This window comes from Nomascus leucogenys, chromosome 8 (genome assembly GCF_006542625.1).
Source record: "Nomascus leucogenys isolate Asia chromosome 8, Asia_NLE_v1, whole genome shotgun sequence".
Taxonomy (NCBI): Eukaryota; Metazoa; Chordata; class Mammalia; order Primates; family Hylobatidae; genus Nomascus; species Nomascus leucogenys.
In genome coordinates, this window is record NC_044388.1 from 73,711,827 (window position 1) to 73,732,979 (window position 21,153).

Consider the following 21,153-nt stretch of genomic DNA (forward strand, 5'->3'; position numbering starts at 1 on the left):
GTCTAAATATTTTGCTCATTATTATCATTGAGTCATAAGAATTCTTTGTATATTCCACATACCATCCTTTGTCAAATATATGTTATTGAGAAAATGTGTTCCTTTTACGTTTTCTTAACAGTGTAATTCAAGGGGCAGCAGGTTTTAATTTTGATGGAGTTCAATTTATCAGGTTTCTTATTTTATGACTTATGTTTTATGAATGTAATCCAAGAAAATTTTGTGTACCCCAAACCATGAAGACTTTCTACCATGTCATTATCTAGAAGATCTACAGCTTTAACCTTTATGTATAGCTTTTGATTCTTTAGAGTTAATATTTGTTATGGCATGAGGCAAAGGTCGAAGATCATTGTTTTCCATATGGATAATCAGTTACTTCAGCACCATTTATTGAAGAGACTACTCCTTCTCATTGAATTACCTTGGTATCTTTGTAAAAAATCAATAGATCAAGTATGTGTGGGACTATTTCTGTACTTTCTATTCTGTTCTGCTGATCTATAAATCTATTCTCTTGCTGGGTACAGTGGCTCACACCTATAAACCCCTACACTTTGGGAGGCCGAGGTAGAAGGATCACTTGAGGTCAGGAATTTGAGACCAGCCTGGGCAACACAGTGAGACCTTGTCTCTAAAAATAATAAAAATAAAAATCATTAGCCAGGTGTGGTAGCACACACCTGTGGTTTTTTTTACTTGGGAGCCTGAAGCAGGAGGATCACTTGAACCCAGGAGGCTGCAGTGAGCTATGAAGGCATCCCTGTACTGTAGCCTGTCTCAATACATACATACATACATACATACATACATACATACATACATAAAATAAAATGCCAATGTCACTATGTTTTTTCTTTTATTTTATAGAGATGGGGTCTCACTATGTTGCCCTAGCTGGTCTCAAACTCCTGGACTCAAGCAATCCTCCTACCGAGCTCAGCCTCCCAAAGTGCTAGAATTACGAGTGTGAGCCACTGTGCCCCACCCCAGTATCATATATCTTAATTGTAACAGCTTTATAGTAAGTCTCAAATTTAGGTAGTATAAGTTCTATAACTTTGTTCTTCTTCAAAATTGCTTTGACTATTTTAACTCCTTTGGATTTTCTATTCTTTTATTTGTTTGTTTTTCTTTTCTTTCTTTTTTTTTTTTTTTTAACAATTTGACACCTCTCACAAATACAATGTTTATTTGTTTTTGAGACAGGGTCTTACTCTGTCACCCAGGCTGAAATGCAACAACATGATCCTGGCTCAATGTAGTCTCAACCTCCTGGGCTCAAGCAATCCTCCCACCTTAGTCTCCTGAGTAGCTGGGACTATAGGTGCACACCACCATGCCTGGGCACTTTTTAAAAATTTTTTTTGTGGGGAAGTGGTCCAACTATATTACCCAGGCTGGATCCTTTGGATTTTCATATGAATTTTAGAATTATCTTGTTGATTTCCACAGAAAATCCTCCTTATATTTTTTACTGGGACTTCATTAATGTCTGTAGTTCAATTTAAGAATTGATAACCATGTTGACTGAGTCTTCCAACCCATGGAAATTGATATATTGTATAATTATTTACTCTTCATTACATTGTCTTAGCAATGTTTTGTAGCTTTCACTGTACGTGTCTTGCATCTATTTTATTAAATTCATCCCTGCTTATTAAATACTTTGATGTCATTGTAAATGATTTTTTAAACATTTCAGTTACCAATTTTTCATTGCTGGTATGTGAAAATCCAATTCATTGTGTATTGACCTGTGTCCTGCAACTCATTTATTATTTCTAGTAGCTTTTTTAGTAGTTTGCTTAGGATTTTCTTTTTTCTTTTCTTTTCTTTTTTTTTTTTTGAGACGGAGTCTCGCTCTGTCGCCCAGGCTGGAGTGCACTCGGCTCACTGCAAGCTCCACCTTCCGGGTTCATGCCATTCTCCTGCCTCAGCCTCCTGAGTAGCTGGAACTACAGGTGCCCATCACCACGCCTGGCTAATTTTTCGTATTTTTAGTAGAGAGGGGATTTCACTGTGTTAGCCAGGATTGTCTCCATCTCTTGACCTCGTGATCCACCCTCCTTGGCCTCCCAAAGTTCTGGGATTACAGGTGTGAGCCACCGTGCCTGGCCTGCTTAGGATTTTCTATGTATACAGTCATGCCATCTTCAAATAAGACAGGCTTTTCTTCCTTACTGCCCATTATGTCTTTCATTTCTTATTCTTGCCTTATTAGAATGGCTAAGACTTCTAGCATAATATTGAGTATAAATAGGAAGAGTAGATACTCTTGTCTTGGTTCTGATTTAACGAGGGAAGCATAAGGGGGACTAAATTCTTTCACCATTAAATATAACATTAGTTACAGGTTTTCCACAGATTCAATTTATTAATTTGAGGAAATTCTCCTCTATCCTAGTTAATGAGAGTTTTTATTTTGAATGGGTGTTGAATTTTGTCTTATGGTTGTTTGTGTGTGTAAAGAGATAGTTGATGTGATTGTTTTTCCTTTTCTTTATGGGATGGTTTTTATTTTGAAATTCAAATTTCTTTTGTAGATTTAGGGCTTTTCAGATTTTTTCCATTTCTTCTTGAGTCACTTTTGACATTTTTATCTTTCAAGGAATGTGTAGGTTTCATTTAACCTGTCAAATTTATTGGCATAATGTTCTTCATAATACCTCCAATATTATCCCTTTTAATATTTGTAATCATGTCCCCCTCTCATTCCTAATATTGGTCATTTGTGTCTTCTATCTTTTTGTTTTGATCAGTCCAGCAAGTGTTGCATAAAATTTAACAAATTTTTTTGCAAAGACCCTTATTAAGTTTTACTAATTTTAAAAAGTTACGGGTCCAATTTCAATTTCATTGATTTCTGCTATGACCTGTATTATTTTCTTTCTTCTATTTACTTTGGATTTTATTTTCTCTTCTTTTCCCAGCTTCTCAAAGTCTCCACTAGATGCCCAGAATGAGAACAGATGACTTCCCACTTGGACTGGTCAGAACTCAAATATCTGTCTGCCCTGCGTGGGCTCTAGAAGTAGTTCACCTTACAACTCTCCCGTGGTTTTTGCCTGCCCTTGTGGAGTTTCACCTTATGCCTGTCTGGCCACATGCACAGCAAAGACTCAAAGAGACCCCTGTGCAGATTTCTGGAGCTCTTTTCAGCACAGCTCCCTCATCCCTAGAACTCCACCTCGTAACATTCAGCCCCCTTGGCCTCTCTGATCCCTACATCTGCTTGACTCAATAGACTCTGTTTAGGATCCCCCTCTTTGCATCCACAGTCTGGTTATTTCCAGGAAGATACCAGGGGCAATCATAGTGATCACCTTGTTTGTTTCAACTTCTTTTAGTGATTAAAGTCTTGTCCTACCTGATGTCCAGTGTTTGAAAAATAAAAGCTTTTTATGTTCTGCATATTTTTCTGGGTTTTTGTGGGAGAGAATGTCCAATCCTTGTTATTCCATTGCAGCCAGAGGCAGAATTTGTCTCACTACAGATTTTTGAAGTTTTCTTTTACTTCCATGCTCTTCTATGTCCCTTGTTGGGGTTTGTTTGTTTTGGTCTCTAGCTTTCATGGTAGAGGCTTTCCTCAAATATCAGTGTGCCTTTGATGTCTGTATTTACAGTGAGGCATAACAAAGCTGATCTGAAGCTTTACATGAATGGGCAGGGTTTGTCAAATGGTGGGTCTCAATTCAGGGGGACAGGTGGGGACTTGACCTATTCACTGGCCAGTCCCTGTAGGTCAGTATCTCATAGGTATTTCATTTAAAGATGATTAATAACATAGGAGAGGAATTCTCCAATTCTCTGACTGGGATTATAAGCCTTGCTGCTAGACTTCTGATAACTAAACAGAGAATGAATTTTTAGGGGTTTATATTTAGGAATGTTTCCCTTTCCATATGGTATGGCTTCTCACTTTCACCCTCTGCTGTTCCAAGACTAGGTCTTTTTTGGTTTAACCTCTCCAAAGAGTTAACTTCCCATCTGAGGCAGCTGCGCAGGGGGTGCAGTAGACTGGCTGTGTGAGGTAGGGGAGGGAATCTGTGGAGTGTCTAGAGCTTTTAAAATCTGTACCAATCCTCCTTCATTCTGTACTTCCGCATTTAGGGATAATTTGTGTATCTAGTTCCTGAGATTTTTCTTGGATTCTGCTATAGAAATTAACTTGCTTTTTATTCACTCTCTCCCTGGAGGATTAGAGTTTATCTTTCGCTAGTCTGCTAAGTCAGCTACCATTCTTCTATTAGCTTTCTCAGTTCCAAAATGTTGAATTTTGTTGTTCGCTACCATCTTCTATTTTCTTTGTCCTTGTGGCTTTATGCATTTTTTTTTTTTTTTTTTTTTGAGATGGAGTCTCCCTCTGTCACCCAGGCTTGAGTGCAGTGGCGCGATCTTGGCTCACTGCCATCTCTGCCTCCCGGGTTCAAGCAATTCTCTGCCTCAGCCTCCAGAGTAGCTGGGATTACAGGTGCCCGCCACCATGCCCAGCTAATTTTTTTTTTGTATTTTTAGTAGAGACGGGGTTTCACCATCTTGACCAGGCAGGTCTTGAACTCCTGACCTCGTGATCTACCCGCCTCTGCCTCCCGAAGTGCTGGGATTACAGGCATGAGCCACTGCACCTGGCTGCTTTATGCATTTTTATATAAATTATTAGGCTTCTTTTTTTTGAAAAGTTAAAAACTCTTTAATTCTTTATTCCTGGTACCACTATCACAACTTACAGGGCCATACACCTGATGTAATGAAAAGAAAAAGAAAAAGTACAACAGATAAAAGACCTCAGGAATGTACATCTAATTGACACTACATTGCATTACTCAATAGCTATACTTTTCGCAAACTGTGGCTATGACCGTCCTGAACAAGAAGGGTTTCCTATTTAAGCTGCAGTAACTTTTCTAACTATGGATAATTGTTTCTTTTATGGCAGATTTTTCCAGTTCCTCTAATGCATTTGAGACGACTGTCTTAAAGTAATACCTGCTGCTTTCCTGGTAACTCCTCACTTAACTCCTGCTAGGAACTGAAGCCCTTTTTTGCTGTTTTTTAGAACCTTCTGCTATTATATCCACCACTTCTACCACCAGATCCATAATCGCCACCATAGGGACTGCCCGAGCTTCTTCCACCCAGAAAGCCTCCTTTCATGGGTCCATAATTTGATTGCTGTTGTTCACTATAATTTCCAAAATCACTATACTTCCCACCACCACCATAGTTACCACTGTCAAAATTTCTCCTTCATTGCAACCATCACGTCCTCCACCAATGCCACCATATCCCCCACCTTGGTTTTCATGTCCTGGTCCACCACCACCATAGCCCCCTATTCTACTATAACCAGGACCACCACCATAGTTGCCACCATCACTTCCAAATCCATTATATTCACCATCACCTCCTCCGCAACTATCTCTGCTTCCAGCACCTCCATCATAGCCTCCTCTTCCACCAAAGTTTTCACCATAGCCAAAATTACCTCCACTGCCTCCAAAGTTTCCTCTGTGACAATTACAACTTTATCAACTGTATTATGATCCTAAAAAGTTATGGCAAGGCCAGGTGCAGTGGCTCATGCCTCCCAAGCACTTTAGGGGCCAAGGTGGGAGGATCACTTGATCCAGGGAGTTTGAGACCAGCCTGAGCCACATAAGGAGACCCCATCTCTACAAAAAAATTTAAAAATCAGCTGGGTGTAATGGCACTTCTTTGCTCCCAGCTACTTGGGAGGCTGAGGTGGGATGATTACTTGAGCCCATGAGGTTGAGTGAGCTATGATCAGGCCACTGCACTCCAGCCTGGGTGATAAAGTAAGATCCTGTCTCAAAATAAAAAATAAACAAAAGTAAATTTTAAAAAAGCAAATCCCCTCTTTTTTCCACTCTGCCTTCCATAACATCTATGGTTTAAATAGTGCCATACTTTTCTTTCCTCTCTCTCTCTCTCTCTCTCTTTCTCTATTTCCTTCTTTTCTTTTTTTGAGACAGGGTCTCACTCTGTCACCCAGGCTGGAGTGTAGTGGTGCAACCTTGGTTCACTGCACCCTCTACCTCCCAGGCTCAAGTAATCCTCCCATCTCAGCCTCCCAAGTAGCTGGGACCACAGGCACGTGCCACTATGCGCAGCGAATTTTTGCATTTGTTTGTAGAGACGGGGTTTCACTATGTTGCCCAGTCTGGTCTGTCCCAAACTCCTGGGCTCAAGCATTCCACCCACTTCGGCCTCCCAAAGCATTTGGAATTACAAACGTGAGCCACTGCACCTGGCCTTGCCATGCTTTTCAAATTACATTCTTCTCTATCTTCCTTGATATCACAAACAAAGATTTTCTTCACAGTTAGATGGGCACCAGCCCTTATAGAATCCTCTCTAGAAACAGCTCTCTTTGGTTCCAGTACACACCTGTCAACCTTGTGTGGTTGAGGACAAGTCGCTGTATCCACCTCTTTAATACAAGAGTAAGTCACAAAACCAAAGCCTCTGGAACATGTTGTTTGGGAGTCTCTCATTATCACACAGCCTGTGAGTATGCGCCATTTCTCAAACTATCGTCTTTATTTTCAAAGCTGAGAACATCAGTAAGCAGTTTTCTCAAGTGCTCCGGCTCCTTTGGATCATGTGCCTCCATTTTGAGCCCGGACTCGCCTTTTCCAAATTGAGTGCAATTTGGTACTGAGAGGAAGAGCAGTCTTCTTTTTTAAGAATAGTTTTAGGTCTACAGAAAAATCGAGCAGAAAGCACAGAGAGTTTCCATATGCTTCCTACCCCAGCGGTGTCCCCTATTATTGTTTTGCATCAGTGTGGTACATTTGTTACAAGTAATGAGCAAGTAGTAATATTGATACAATATTATTAAAGTCTATAATCTACATTAAAGACTTGATGCATGTTTTATTCTTCTCCTTTCATTGGAAAGTGGCAGAAATAAATGTAAGTATTAAATCTTCCAGGGTTAACAGCAAGTCTCCTATGTAGGCCTTTGGCTACTTCTCTCCTTTTTGTCACCCTCAAAATTCTAGATTCATATGTATTCCCTTTTTCCCTTCATCTTTTCCATCTCTTCATCATGCTTCAACCCATTGTACTTTATCTTCTCTGTCATTTTAATAAAATGTATCTTTCCACAGAAAACAATACCTCCTTTATTACTAAGTTCAGATATGCATTACTATAACTTATCAAATTTGACTTTGTAGCAGCACAGGACACTGTTAACCCTTTCTCCCTTCTTGAATTATTTTTTTCTTAACTTCCCAACTTGACATCTTACCTTCCTGATTCCTAGCTACTCTAATCATTGATCCTTTACTTTCTCTACATTAGCCGTTAGCCATTTTCTGTCTCTCTCTCTCTGCTTTACCCATTCTCTAAGATGGTCCTCAATGATCCCCATCTCTTGGTATTCACGTTCTTGTGTGTCACCTTCCTCCATTGACCTGGGTTGATCCATGTGACCAGTAAAATAGAACAGAAGTGATGGTATGTTATTTCCAAGATTAAGTTATAAAAGATGTTGCATTTTTTTTTTGTCTTGGTCTTGCTCTCTTTCTCCTCTAGGCTGCTCCATGAGGGCTGCATGAAGCAGCCACATAATTCACCATTATAACCTCTGGCAAATAATAAGCGCTCAACTCATATTTGCTGAGTCAATTTATATAAGAATCTTTCCACATTTTATTGCTTCCTCTCTCCCCCTCCTACGAATTTCTATAGCACTTACTGAACACATTTTGACATCTAGCACATTTTGTATTTATTACTTTATAAATTGGCTCAGTTGAGCCTTCTGAAGGAGTGTTCCCTCACCTACTATGTGGCTGGCACTGGGCTAGTTGCAGGGCAATTGAAGCGCATCTTGATCATCCTCCTAGAGAAGGAGCTCCTTGTAGGTGAGTGGGGCCAAGCCCTGGTCACCTGTTTGCTTCCCAGGGAACCTAGCCCAGGAGCCTGTAGAGTAGCATAAAAACTATAGTAAAATGGGTCGGACATCGTGGCTCACAACTGTAATCCCTGCACTTTGGGAGGCCAAGGCTGGCAGATCACTTGAGGTCAGGAGTTTGAGACGAGCCTGGCCAACATGGTGAAACACCGTCTCTACTAAAAATACAAAAATTAGCCCGACGTGGTGGCACACACCTATAGTCCCAGCTACTCTCCTTGGGAGAATGAGGCAAGAGAATCACTTGAACCCAGGAGGCGGAGGTTGGAGTGAGCCAAGATTGCGTGCCACTGCACTCCAGCCTGGGTGACCGAGCAAGACCCTGTCTCAAAACAACAACAATAGCAACAACAACAACAACAACAGCAACAACAACAACAGCAACAACAACAACAACAACAGTAAAATGAATATTTACCTGGAAATCTCAGATTCTAAGTTCAATCTTTGACCCTTAAGGCTGTGACTCTGGGCAAGTCACTCCACAAATGTGAACTTATTTCCTCATTGTGATAAAGATATAGTAATTATACTTTTTACCCAAGGAGTCACTGGGTAGCTCAGATATGCCAAACCCTTATTTCCTCACTTGTCATAGTCACTTATTGTCAGATGAATCATGGATTTCATAACATATTTTGCATTTGTGTTGGGGATGGGGTGTGAGAAGCATGATTTTAACTGTCTATCCCATTATAAAATGCATTCAGATTTCATTAACTTTAACATAAGAAAATGTTTCTTTGAATCAAGACAACATGTTATCTATTGAAGTGTTCAAGTGTTCTGAAGTTGGACAACCATTGTAAAACTGGGAGCTCTAATTATGGCACATTCAAACAGATGTGTTCTGAAGTAATGACTGAGTTGATTTTCCTCCTTTTTGTTCAGTCATATGTGTTAAGGATTCGTTCTGTTTTATTATGGTTATGAAACATTGAAAACACATACAAAAGTGAAAGCAATGAATTCCCATGGATATGATATCCAGCTGCAACAAAAATCAACACAGGGTCACTCTGATTTCGTCTATATCCCTACTTAATACTCTCCACCCCTCACCATCCCCATGGGCTATTTTCAAGCAAATCTCAGGTCTCGTATAATTTCATTTGTAAATACTCTAATGGAGTATTGTTTAATAGCCATTTACCTTCCACTGTCTTCTAGTCAGAGATAAACTAAGTTTTCTTAGAGGTGTTTGCAAGCTTAGTTCACATTGCATACTCTCCTGAAAGATCTTTATTAACCAAGTTGAAAAATACACTTTCTTAAGAAGGCCCCTTCCCCAGTGGTTACTGGGGGTGGGAGGTAATCTTAAAATCATTACTTGGGGAGTAAAATGCTGGTGGTTCCCACATTTCTGAATACCTTTCCATTTTAAAACCAGTTCTTAATGCAGTAGACAAGATCAGAAACTGACCTACGTAAGTTTGTGATTTTTTTTTTTTGTTAGAATGCTGATTTCTTCTTAACTTTTTTGTTTGCTTTGTCTCCATGGGTTTAATCATTACATGATATGGGTCTAATGATAGTATGTTGGGTCATTTTAGGGACACTATTTTCTGCAAACGTTTTTATTCAGAGTGTTTTCTGACCATAACGCATTATAAAATGTACTATATAGATGTGAATATATGCTTAGAATTAAAAATAAAAATCCACGGATAACTTTTCAAAATAATGTTGCCACTCACTATATGTTAAATGTTTAACATTTTACAGATTCAAATGCAGTAGGGATTCTCTGAAAAAGTTTTATCTTACTAACAGCTTTCAGATTATCAGTACTAGTTGTATGGCTTAAACACAGCCACATGAAAATACTTACTTAGATGAAGCTATGACTAATCACATATGTAATGCAATCAGTTTCATGTAGTGGTTTGATCACTCTTTTATTCAAGACTATATAAACAGGGATGAATTTGAGGAAGTTGGAGGGATGGAGTGAGAAAAGTTTGTTTTTGCAGCAGTAGCAGTAGAAAGGGTAGGCCGATTCAGTAAACAAGTACACATTTCAGAATGCAAATTGCATTCTCTAAGTTGGCACCATGGTTTTACGGTGCTGGGGATGTTTACTGCTTGTTGGGTTTGCAGCTTTATAAACAGTGCTCCTTGGAGTTCTCTGCTTGCTATTCTGAAACATATTTGAGTTTTGCAACTGAGAAGTAAATGACTTTGATTTCCAAAATCAGTCAGTCATTTTTCAGTGTTGTGATAGGAGATTCATTTGAATTCACTTCTTCAGAGATGCAGGAGCCAATCAGGATCCTGTTGCAGTGAAAATGATTCTTTTATTGAAACTCCAGCTTCCTTTAAAAGAAGCCAAAGAGTACTGAATTACAGAACTGCCATACAGCCTTCCCTTTATTCTTTCCATCACCCAGGCCACAGGAAAAAAAAAAAAAAAAGACAAACTTTTGTTCTTATTTTCACAAGTTATCACATGGTTTGGAAACTTCAGGGCATTTCTGAAACTTCATTGGTATGTGCCAGAAAAGTCCTCTTTAACACACCCGGTTGAATGAAAGACAGTTTGAGATGTTAATTTCCATTTATTGCAGAAAAAATATATTTAATGCACTAAGGAAATGTCTAGCTTAAAGAAATTGCCCACTTTTGAAACAAATGGTTGGAGGCCTGAGGTCCAAAGCTCTAAAATCAGTTAACAAATGTTTATTGAACACCTACTTTGAACTAGGCTGTTGAAGAAGTTCAAAAGTCTAAGATAAGTTCCCACTTTCAACTCACCCACAGTCTAGTTGGGCAGAAAAAATCCAAACTCAGGGGACAATGCAAGAGTTAGATAGTAAAACCAGACAAATACATAAGCAATGAAACAAGACACTGTATGGTTGGGCTTAGAAAAGTGTGTTTCAGGCAATACATATTCTAGAGGCTTAGGGATCACAGTAATCTTAAAATCCCTGGAAAAATATTCATAAAGAAGGTAGACCATTGGGATGGGTTTGAAAACATAGATAAGAATCAGATAACCTTAAGAGGAAGGAAGAGCAAACAGTGAGGCTGGTCACAATAGAGTGGGGAGTGGGAGAGGTTAAGGAGGGTGGGAAGGGGCCAGGTTGGCAAATCCTTAGTGGTGAGGCCTGGCTGTGGGGCTGGAGATGATTCTAAGGGATCCAAGGTCAATAGCAGTGTTTAAAATTAGATTGCCAAGTGCACGGATTCCCTTTCCTTTCCTCCTTTTCTGTCCTTTAAAAGCAGACCCTGATTAGACAGTCTGGGACATTCCCAGCCCTAGGCTAAAAAGCAGCGATTGAGGCACAAAGTATTCTTGGTCGTGAAGTTGAACCTCTGGGGACGGAGCTCAGGGAAGTCATAGGGAGTTTGGGCCCAGGTAGGATCAGACCTATCTGCAGGCTTACATAGGCTCCAGTGATTAAAGCTCAGCTTCCCGAATATGCCCCGAGGATAAAAGAGACTTTTTAGAGTGAAAGGCATTTTCCAAGGCGCTCTCAACGGGAATGTCTAAGATAGCGAACTGCGGCTGCAGAGCACCCGCTGAACACACACACAAAAGTGTCTTCTCACGGTATGATCAGTGTTCACAGGTTTCGTCTAGCTCATCAGAAATGAAGAATAGCGATGATGAAATGACATGTCACCGGGAGGGCTGAAAAAGCAAAAGTGCGTAAGAGGGTCCCAAAAAGAACCAGCTTCCGTGTAGACGGGTCTGCAGAATCTGCAGTCTCCCGTCTTCTGGGTCCCTTGGCCCGCCCCGAAGTGGGGACGAGGAATCGGAAAGCCCGGCTCACCCGGCTCTCCTGCCTCGCAGCCAGCAGATGGCTCCCGGGCTCTCTCGCGAGCCCGCTCGCCCCCTCTCCAGACGCAGGGCTTTTGCGGTTTGGGAGGGAGGCTGCGAGGAGGGGCGCGGTGCCCGCCGCCGCCACCGCAGCACCGCACAGCGTCTCTCCTGGGGGTGCGCCCTACGCCGGGGACCCAGCGCTCGGGCACCGGAGGCCGGCCTGGCACTGGTGCGGAGGCCGGCTCTCGCGAGGTGAGGAGGAAACGCTGGAGGAAGAGGAGAAGGAGAAGGAGGAGAAGGAGGAGGGCCGGAGCTGCCCCCGCCCCCCCGGAGCCCGGCAGGAGCGCGAGGAAAACCTACTCCCTCCGCCCCGCGCCGCACTCCCCGCCCTCACCCACGCCTTCCGCTTTCACCTAGGGCTGTAGGTGCGGCGCGGAGACTGGGCGGGAGCTACGCCGGCCCAAGCCCAGCCGGGGACCAGCAAGCCGGGAGGAGGAGCAGGCGCCACAGCCGCCTCGCGCCCCGCGCCCCGCGCCCGCTTGTAATCCGGTCCGCTCCTTATTCAGCCGCCGGGAACTGCGAGGAGGCGTCATGTAGCAGCAGTAGCAAATCCGCCTCGCATTTGCAACTCTTTTTTTTTTTTTTTGGTGGGGCGGGGGTCGCGCGGCAAAATTGTATCTCCGCCCCCCCTTTTCTTGCCCACTTCCATTTGCAAGCTGCATCTGCCTCTCTAAAAAAATTGAGTTCGGGGAAGGGCAGGGGGCCATACATCAGAGTTGGACCTGCAATAACCCCCACACCTACAGGGCAACCATGACCGAGGAGAGCTCTGACGTTCCCAGGGAGTTGATAGGTAAGATTCGCGCGGTTGTTGGTTTTCCATCTTCCTCTGCGTACTCCTCACCTCTACCTCCCTTCCCACCTCTGCCTTCCCGCAGGTCCCGAGAAGTCTTGGCGCCCCTTAGGGCAGAGTGGTGTTGGGCAGGGTCACTGGGGGTGCCGGGAAGTTTGTTCCCATCCGACCGCCTCTAGAGCCAAGTGCAGAGAGAGAAGGCGTCGGGGAGGAATTGGGAGTCCTCGGGAGGTGGGTGGGAGGGGGGTCTCGACTGTGAGCCCTGGGCACCTCCTCTTGCCCAGAAGCGGGGATCCAGGTTGGCGAAAGAAGGGGGCGGGCCATCTTAGACTTGGGAGTTCTGCAAGCGAGGGGAGCCCTTTACAGCGCCCAGTCCACTGTTCCAAACTCGGGAAAGTCCGGGAAAGCCTATCGGAAGGACAGGTGGCGAGCGCACAGTAGGTCGTCTCCGGCACGTGTCGGGCGCCTTAAAATGCCCCGCGGGAGGTGATCTTCTGACACGCAGACTTGGGGGAGTGGGCGCTAGTCTGGTAAAATGACTGGGCCTGGCAAGGCGTGGCTTAGTGTAGCCAGCTGGGAGCGAAAGGGTTACAGGGCTGACGCAGACTCGGGCCAGGAAATAGAGGGTTAATGATAAAAGCCTTATTTTAATAATGATTAACCTACCGATTCTTCCTACAGGGGATCGCTTAGGGAACCCGTGTGTGTTACCCTGTGCAAGGTGACCCATTGTTTGAGTACCTTGAGGGTTTTTTTTTTTTTGGTGGTGATGGGGGCGGGGCTGGTTAAGTCTTGGGGTTTAACTTAATTATCTGGAGGGTTAAAATGGCAGAGCTAAAATAGGATGGGAGAGTGTTCTGAAAACCTAGCGTTTAAGCATGTGTATGTGTGTAGCATGTTATATTGTAACAAGGTATGTGCGTCTGTACAGATGTGTTTTGAGCCCTAGTGACCTATATTCCCTACTGTACCATTCTTGGCACACTACACAGCCTACAGCTCACAAAGATGATGTTTAATCGGTGCTGACAACAAGAGGAAGTTCTGAGCACCCGTTGATCTCCATGTGTGGAATTTGCCCCTCTGTTGTTCCTTTTAGCTAATAATACTTTGGAGGAATTTGTGTATGCCCTTCCGTTGGTGACTGTTGGCAGGTAAAACTTGATGTAGAGAGGCTGTTGCTAGGTTTGTATGGAAGCTTCTACTTCTGCTGAACTACAGACAGACAAATCTGATCTTTTACCAGAATTTACAGTATGAAATTATTCACAGACGCACCCGCGCGCGCGCGCACACCACACACACACACACACACACACACACACGCACCTCTCATCATGATCTCAGCAGGTCCTCTTCTCTCTCCCCAACCCTGTGGAGTCTGCATCTTTTGCTGGAGTGAGTGACCCATCCGGTTCTGGGAGGCTGCGACCTTTCCAACACCCCAAGCAAACGCCAGAGGCTCTGAAGATGCCTCTAGAGGTCCTGAGAATGAGTTTAGGGCAGGGCTTGCCTGGCTGGTCAGGGGATAAGGATGGCTAAAGGGGGTGGCAGATTTTTACTTTATGTAAGGAGTTGTCCTTGAGTCTGGAAATGGAAAGTGTAGGTAATTACTTAGACCCAAGAGAAAGAGTGAAGGGTAGAGTGGAAATAAGGTGTCTGGGTTTCTATTCATGGTTCTCAAAAGGAATAGTTCGTATATTTTAAAAGTTGAGTTTGACCTTTATCTTGAAATGGAATTTTTGTTTTTATTAAGTATTGCCTATCTCATCTCTCTTTCAACAGAGTGACATATTATGCCCGATATGATTTTTCTGGGCCTTTCAGTGGTCAAGTTAGGCTGAGATAGAATAAATTCCTGCACCTGCTTTCCTCTAAATTCAAGTGCTCACAAGAGTTCTGCTCTGATCAATTCAAAATGGCGACCGACCACGTGAAAACCTCTATATATTCCCTTAAGATTCCCTCAAGATATTTAAAAAGTGTTACAGACTTGGCTGAGCGTGGTGGCTCACCCCTGTAATCCCAGCACTTTGGGAGGCCGAGGCGGGTGGATCACCTGAGGTCGGGAGTTGGAGACCAGCCTGACCAACATGAAGAAACCCCGTCTCTACTAAAAATACAAAAATTAGCTGGGCGTGGGGGCACATGGTTGTAATCCCAGCTACTCGGGAGGCTGAGGCAGGAGAATCACTTGAACCTGGGAGGCGGAGGTTGCGGTGAGCCGAGATCAAGCCATTTCACTCCAGCCTGGGCAATAAGAGTGAAACTCCATCTCAAAAAAAAAAAAAAAAAAAGTGTTGCAGACTTTACGTAGAAAAAATTTAAATGTAGAGAAGAATAAGAAGACTATGTGTCACTCCTATTACCACTTAGAGGTAGTTATTTTAAAGGGTATATGATTTTCCAATCTCTTTCCATGTGTATATGTTCTGAAGTCAATTTCAGATGCCCATTTCCCGCAATTCTTTTTTAGGGGAGAGAAGAGTGGCCTGTGCTTGTTTCTCGAGTTCTGATAAGATAGGAGCTTTGTGAATAACTCAAAGTGCAGTGAGCACTACATGTTCTCTTGCCCCAAACATTCCACCTCCTTGCTGTTCCTTGAGCAGGCTGTGCTTTCTCAGATTTCCATGCCGTTCTTTATGCGTACACTGTCTTTTTCTCCCCGTTTTCACTCTTCTTTATCTCAGCAGCTCTAAACTTTCATGGCGGTATTTCCAAGAAGAAAGGTTTGATTACCCCTTAATAAACATATATTAAACTACATACTCCATTTAGTGTCTATAATCTAAAACACACACTGAAACACACATTGTAAGTAGAAATGAAAATTCTATTTTCTTCTTTCATCTCAGTGGATTGTGTTGTGCACTCTACTTTGGAAACCAGTGATCTTATTTCCTATGCCTTCAAGATTCAGCTCAGGGATCCCCTCCTCCCTGAAACCTTCGTGTGCTTCCGAATCCATGATCCTATGCATTGTGTGTGCACTTGTTTTATGACATCTCTCAGTGACCTCCACTAGATTGCAAACTCCTGTGAAATGCAAGGACCATCTCTATCTAGCACCTAGTAGAGTACCTGACACACAAGAGGTACTCCTATGTACATTTATTTGTTGAACATGTGAATAGACCAAAATGATTAGAATACAGAATACAGAGGTATGGGAGCATAGAGGAGGGGACTGTATTTTGGAGGATAAATAGAATATAACCAGGAGGACAATAGGGAAAGAGCATCCCAGGAAAGTGAATAATAGATACACAATCCTAGGGGTGTAAAAGATGAAGGTATTAGGGATAATTGGATCTTTAGGTATGTGCTGAGAAGTCACACTGAAAAAAAATGTGAAAGACCTTGAATGGCATGCTATGAGTTTTGGGTTTATTCAAAAATGACTGCAACTCATAGACTGGGAGAGACATGATGAATCTCACAGTTTTGGAAGAGTCACGGTGGTTATGGAGGTGACAGTGGGCTTATGGGTTAGAGGCCATGGACTTAGTCTTGGTGAGAGATTCTGAGGCCCTTACTGCAGTCATGCCTAGGTGGTCAGGAGCTGTGGAGGAGGCAGATTTTAGGAGACTGGCTTTCTGTCTGAGAGAAAGGAGTTGGAGATAAGCATTTTCCAGCATCATTAGTGTCCAGAGTAGGAGATAATGAGTTTGATTTCAGACATGTTGATTTTGAGGTACTCATGGGAGCCCTAGGAAGACTTTTGCACCACCATGTGAAATGTCAAGTCTCCAAATTTCTCCTTCTATTGCCTTTGACCACTTCTTGGGGGTATTGTGCTGTGATGATTTTGGAAGGACAGATGGCTGGGGGTGCCTTTGTTTGGGTAAATCATTTGTTATAGTTCTGGTTTATTTTTATTTTTTTGAGACAGAGTCTCACTGTGTCACTCAGGCTGGAATGCAGTGGCACGATCTCAGCTCCACTGCAACCTCCACCTCTCGGTTTCAAGCAATTCTCGTGCTTCAGCCTCTGGACTAGCTGGGATTATAAGCACGCACCACCACACCTGGCTAAATTTTTTTTGTGTTTTTAGTAGAGGCAGGGTTTATCTATGTTGGCCAGGCTGGTCTTGAACTCATGGCCTCAAGCGATCCACCTTCCTCAGCCTCCCAAAGTGCTGGGATCACAGACGTGAGCCAACGTGCCCAGCCCAGTTCTGTTCTGTTTTATTTTGCCATATTCCCCAAACATCATGTCAAGACTTACTCATAGAGAATGCTAATATTTGTATGACACTATGGTGAACCCAGAGGCTGCTGGGCACCAGAGGTAACCAGCCAGGGGCAGAGGGAATTTATGAATTCCTGTTGTGTTCTGCATGCAATGTAGTGTTTCATCATACTGCCCAACTTCACTATTTGCTGTTCTTTGTTTTTTCTTTTATATGTATCTTACTTTCCAAACAAGATTATGTCATGCCTTGCATGGACTGGTATTATGTCGTGCTTTTGTGTTTGCCTCAGCATATCAATATACAGTACGAGGTACAAAGTAGGTGTTTATTAAATACTTGATGGGCGATAATCATCCAACTTGTTAAAACAAGTAAAAAAAGACAAACGGTCGGGCACGGTGGCTCATGCCTGTAATCCCAGCACTTTGGGAGGCCAAGGCAGGCGGATCACTTGTGGTCAGGAGTTCAAGACCAGCCTGACCAACACGGGAAAACCCCGTCTCTACTAAATACAAAAAATTAGCCGGACCCGGTGGTGTGCGCCTGTAATCCCAGCTGTTCGGGAAGCTGAGGCAGGAGAATCACTTGAACCCAGGAGGTGGAGGTTGCAGTGAGCCAAGATCTCACCACTGCACTCCGGCCTGGGTGACAGAGTAAGACTCTGTCTCAAAAGACGGCAACAGTAGAAACAACCAAATATACTCCTCCAAATGCTTACTCCTCCCCAGTGCTTTTTTTCTTACTAATAACATAATTCCTTTTTTTTTTTTTCAGAAAGCATAAAGGATGTTATTGGCAGAAAGATAAAAATTTCAGTGAAGAAGAAAGTGAAGTTGGAAGTTAAGGGAGACAAAGTTGAAAACAAAGTGCTGGTAAGTATTACTGTTTATTTTTATTAAATGTTTGGAAATGAAAGTGTCTTTTCATTGTTTAGATTACTTAATTTTCATGCAGCATTACTTCTGTGTTTTATATATTGTTCAAAAGTTCTGATGACCATTTTGTCTTAGGTTAATTGGAATATTTCTTTGTCAAAAGTTAAAAATAGGGTAATTGAATTTTAAAGATCAAAGGCTTTTAGATTGTATTTCTCAAAGTTGTAATTGCTGCCTATATTTAGGTAATCTCTTAGAGTCTGTTTTCATAATATTCAGAGTTTGATGTTAAATGGAACTTTTTTATTTGGTGTGTGGTGGCTGATCCTATGACTTTATTCATAAAGTCTTATGGAGGAGTTTAAACAGTTCATCTCATGTTGGTTTCATTACTTAATTAGATTTTCTCAGATGTTATATATGAGTCCATCTAAGGGGTGATGAGCTAACAAAGCGTTGTCATTTTACGCAGGGTGTTGGTGATTTGGAGGGAAACTCCTGCTGAAGGCAGTATCTGCTAGTGTTGCGATTGGACTTGGGGTTCCTTTCAGTTTGTGAGAGGAGATGCTGAGGGGCTGAGGGCTTGGGCCCTGCTGCAGAAAACTTCTTAGAGAGGTGTCAGTGTTGGAGTTGTACCTTTAGAGAGGTGAAAATATTTTGTGGTATTTTAATGGTTTCTAGGTTGAGATTGTGGCAAATCTAAATTTAAGCTTAGGTGGAAAGAATATTTTGATGGAGAGAATATTGTTTAACTTTTTATCATGGATATTTGCAAACATATGCAAAAAACAGAGAATAGTATATTGAACCCCACGTACCTGTCCTTCCCAGCTTCAACCATTTTCAGCATTGTACTGCGTATCTTCCCCATGGTGTTTGTTTGTTTGTTGTTGTTGGTTTTTTTTCCTCTGGAGAATTTTAAAACAAATCCCAGGTATATATTATTGAAAGAGAATAATTTTTTAGTTTTTTAAAGTTTTTTTGAGACAGGATTTCAGTCTGTTGCCTAGGCTGGAGTGCAATGGCGTGATCTCGGCTCATTGCAGCCTCAACCTCCTGGGCTCAAGCGATCCTCCCACCTCAGCCTCCTGAGTAGCTGGGACTACAGGTATGGGCCACCATGTAATTTTGTTTATATTTTGTAGAGACAGGGTCCCCTATATTCCCGAGGCTGCTCTCAAACTCCTGGACTCAAGTGATCTGCCTGCCTTGGCCTCCCAAAGTGCTGGGATTACAGGCATGAGCCACTGTGCGTGGCCTGAAAAAGAATATTTTTAATATTCCATTTCTTTAGTTAAAGTTGCCAAAGAATTTGAAGTGTCTTTCTGATCACATCTGTCTTGAGAATCTTCTAAAATATCTAACCCCAGGATACGTGACTGTCTTTTCTTGTTAGTAAGGATTATGCTTGTGATGGATGACTTCTGTTTCTATGTTATCTGTATATACAAGTCGGGATGGTAAAGGCATTGAAGTGGGAAAACTTGAGTGGCTTTTGCCCAGCAACAAAATGTCCTTATGTAAACTGCATGATTAAGTTATCAGTAGAAGAAATGATTGGTGCCATTGTTCTGTTTTATTTAGCTTCAGTAAAGATGAAATTTCCTTATGTTTTTCTTGATGTTGTTCAACAATGATTGTGTTATTTTTTTGGAAGTGGTAGTGTAGAGAAGAAATATTGTTTCTGTCATTTGCTTTTTTATAAATTTAAAGTAAGTTTTTAATAATGTAGTAACTTTATAAGATGAATCAACTTCTCTACAACTTAAATATCAGGTAGTGGTTGCTATGACAGTCTAAAAAATTGGGGCTTGGTATTATTTGATATGGAAATTATTATTGTGCTAAGAACAAACCCACATCATGAGTGCAATTTACCATGTTAAAATTTCAAAGACAAATTTAAATGTCCAATATAAAATTAGCACTATTTTAAAATGCTTATGATTAGTACCTAATTGTAAGTTTTTTTGGCCTCAACTAACAGCTGGAATTGATTAAAGTTGTAACCAAATTAAAAATGTATCTGAGTTTAAGCATTTATCTCCCCAAATATGGAATCTAAGCAGTTTCTAGGAGCATGGCCGGAACTCATTGTGGCTATTACTTGCATGGGCAGGAATTATTAATAGAAATACTCAAGGTCTGGCTTTCTTTGACAGGCTTCAAGTTAGAACACGAAGATGTATGAAGTAACCTCAAAGCTGTGGATTTCTGAGTTTCTGAGTTTAGAGAAATTTAATTGCTTAATCCATTGTTAGCCTACTAAAATGGTTCATAAATGAGTTGGCTGAATATCTACAGTACATTGTTTTGAGTTGTGCTTTTGTTACTTTCCCCCATTGCCCACTATTCACTCCTTTTCTTATAAAAGTAGGAGTGTGCTGTATTTTACGTGGTTCTTTCTTCTTACACTTGAGACTTTATACTATTTCTAGCTTATCTTTTGTAGAGGGCTTATCTTCATCTTCCTATAATCATAATAGCTAATATTTCTAAAAATCTGTTTTTGAAGGCTAGTCAAGTGAAGCAATGGGAGTGGAGGAAGAGCAAAGAAATCTATAATGAGTTGTGATCAATTAGTTGTAAACACCCCTACACTCAGACCAGCCATGATCATAATAGCTAATATTTATTAAACACTGGCCAAGTGCCAGAGACTGTGCTGAGTACTTAATTACGCATTGCTTTGTTATATCCCCACTACAACACTATGAGGTAGGCACTTTTTACATCTCCATTTTACAGATGAGGAAATTGAGATTTGGAGAAGCCAAAGTAAATTGCTTCACATCATTTGGCTAGTTAATAACAGCTGGGATTCGAACCCAGCTCTGCCTCACTCAGAGCCTGTCTGCTTTGCCTTTGTGGTCAAAAAGAAAGCAGCTGTTACTTTGTTCCGTGGTTGCTGACTTCAAACAATGATAGGGGAGATTTGGACTTTAGAGTCTCTCTGTCTTTGATTGATTGATTTATACACTAGTTTTATATTTATTGAGCACCTGCTGTGTTCCAGGCACATGGTATATACAAAATAGTCCTAGTCTTTGACTTCATAGGACTCCAAGCTTACAGTCTAGTTGGGGAGGTAAACATGTAGCCAGGCAGTGGTTTGAGATGTGCTATGAGTGGATGAATTGGGGCTTCAGGAGCATGGAGAGGAACTCCCAACTCAGGCCTGAGAATCAGGGAAGACTTCAGAAGGAAGATAAGCTTAAGCTGGCGTTCACTGGATGAGTAGGAATTAGCCAAGGGAAGAGAGTGGAGACATGTTCTGGACAAAGGGAACAGAATATGTCTGGAAGCCTGAGAGAGCTTATGTTAGAGAAACATACTAAGGTACAGCTGGGGTAAGGCATATACAGGGTAGAGAATGGGCAGGTGTAAAGCCTGAGTCCTGTCTTTGCAGTTGGGATGTCAGGTGAAAGTTAGGACTGGTTAAACAGGTCTCTTCTTGCCACCTGTGTATAATGAAATATTAAGGCTCAGTGGTTAAGGGCCCAGATTTTGGGT

General features: G+C 42.0%; 1 protein-coding gene across 12 annotated transcripts in view; it reads left to right on the forward strand.

Annotated features, from left to right (window-relative positions):
- The first annotated feature begins 11,813 nt into the window (after window positions 1-11,813).
- The window catches only part of CARMIL1 (capping protein regulator and myosin 1 linker 1), a 346,067-nt gene continuing 336,727 nt past the window's right edge, over window positions 11,814-21,153 (forward strand). For all 12 annotated transcript variants that reach the window (XM_030817391.1, XM_030817392.1, XM_030817397.1 and 9 more), the window contains exons 1-2: window positions 11,814-12,570; window positions 17,540-17,637. In XM_030817391.1, coding sequence (XP_030673251.1) covers window positions 12,531-12,570; window positions 17,540-17,637 — 138 coding nt within the window. In that variant the 5' untranslated portion in view covers window positions 11,814-12,530. The remainder of the gene's footprint in view (window positions 12,571-17,539; window positions 17,638-21,153) is intronic.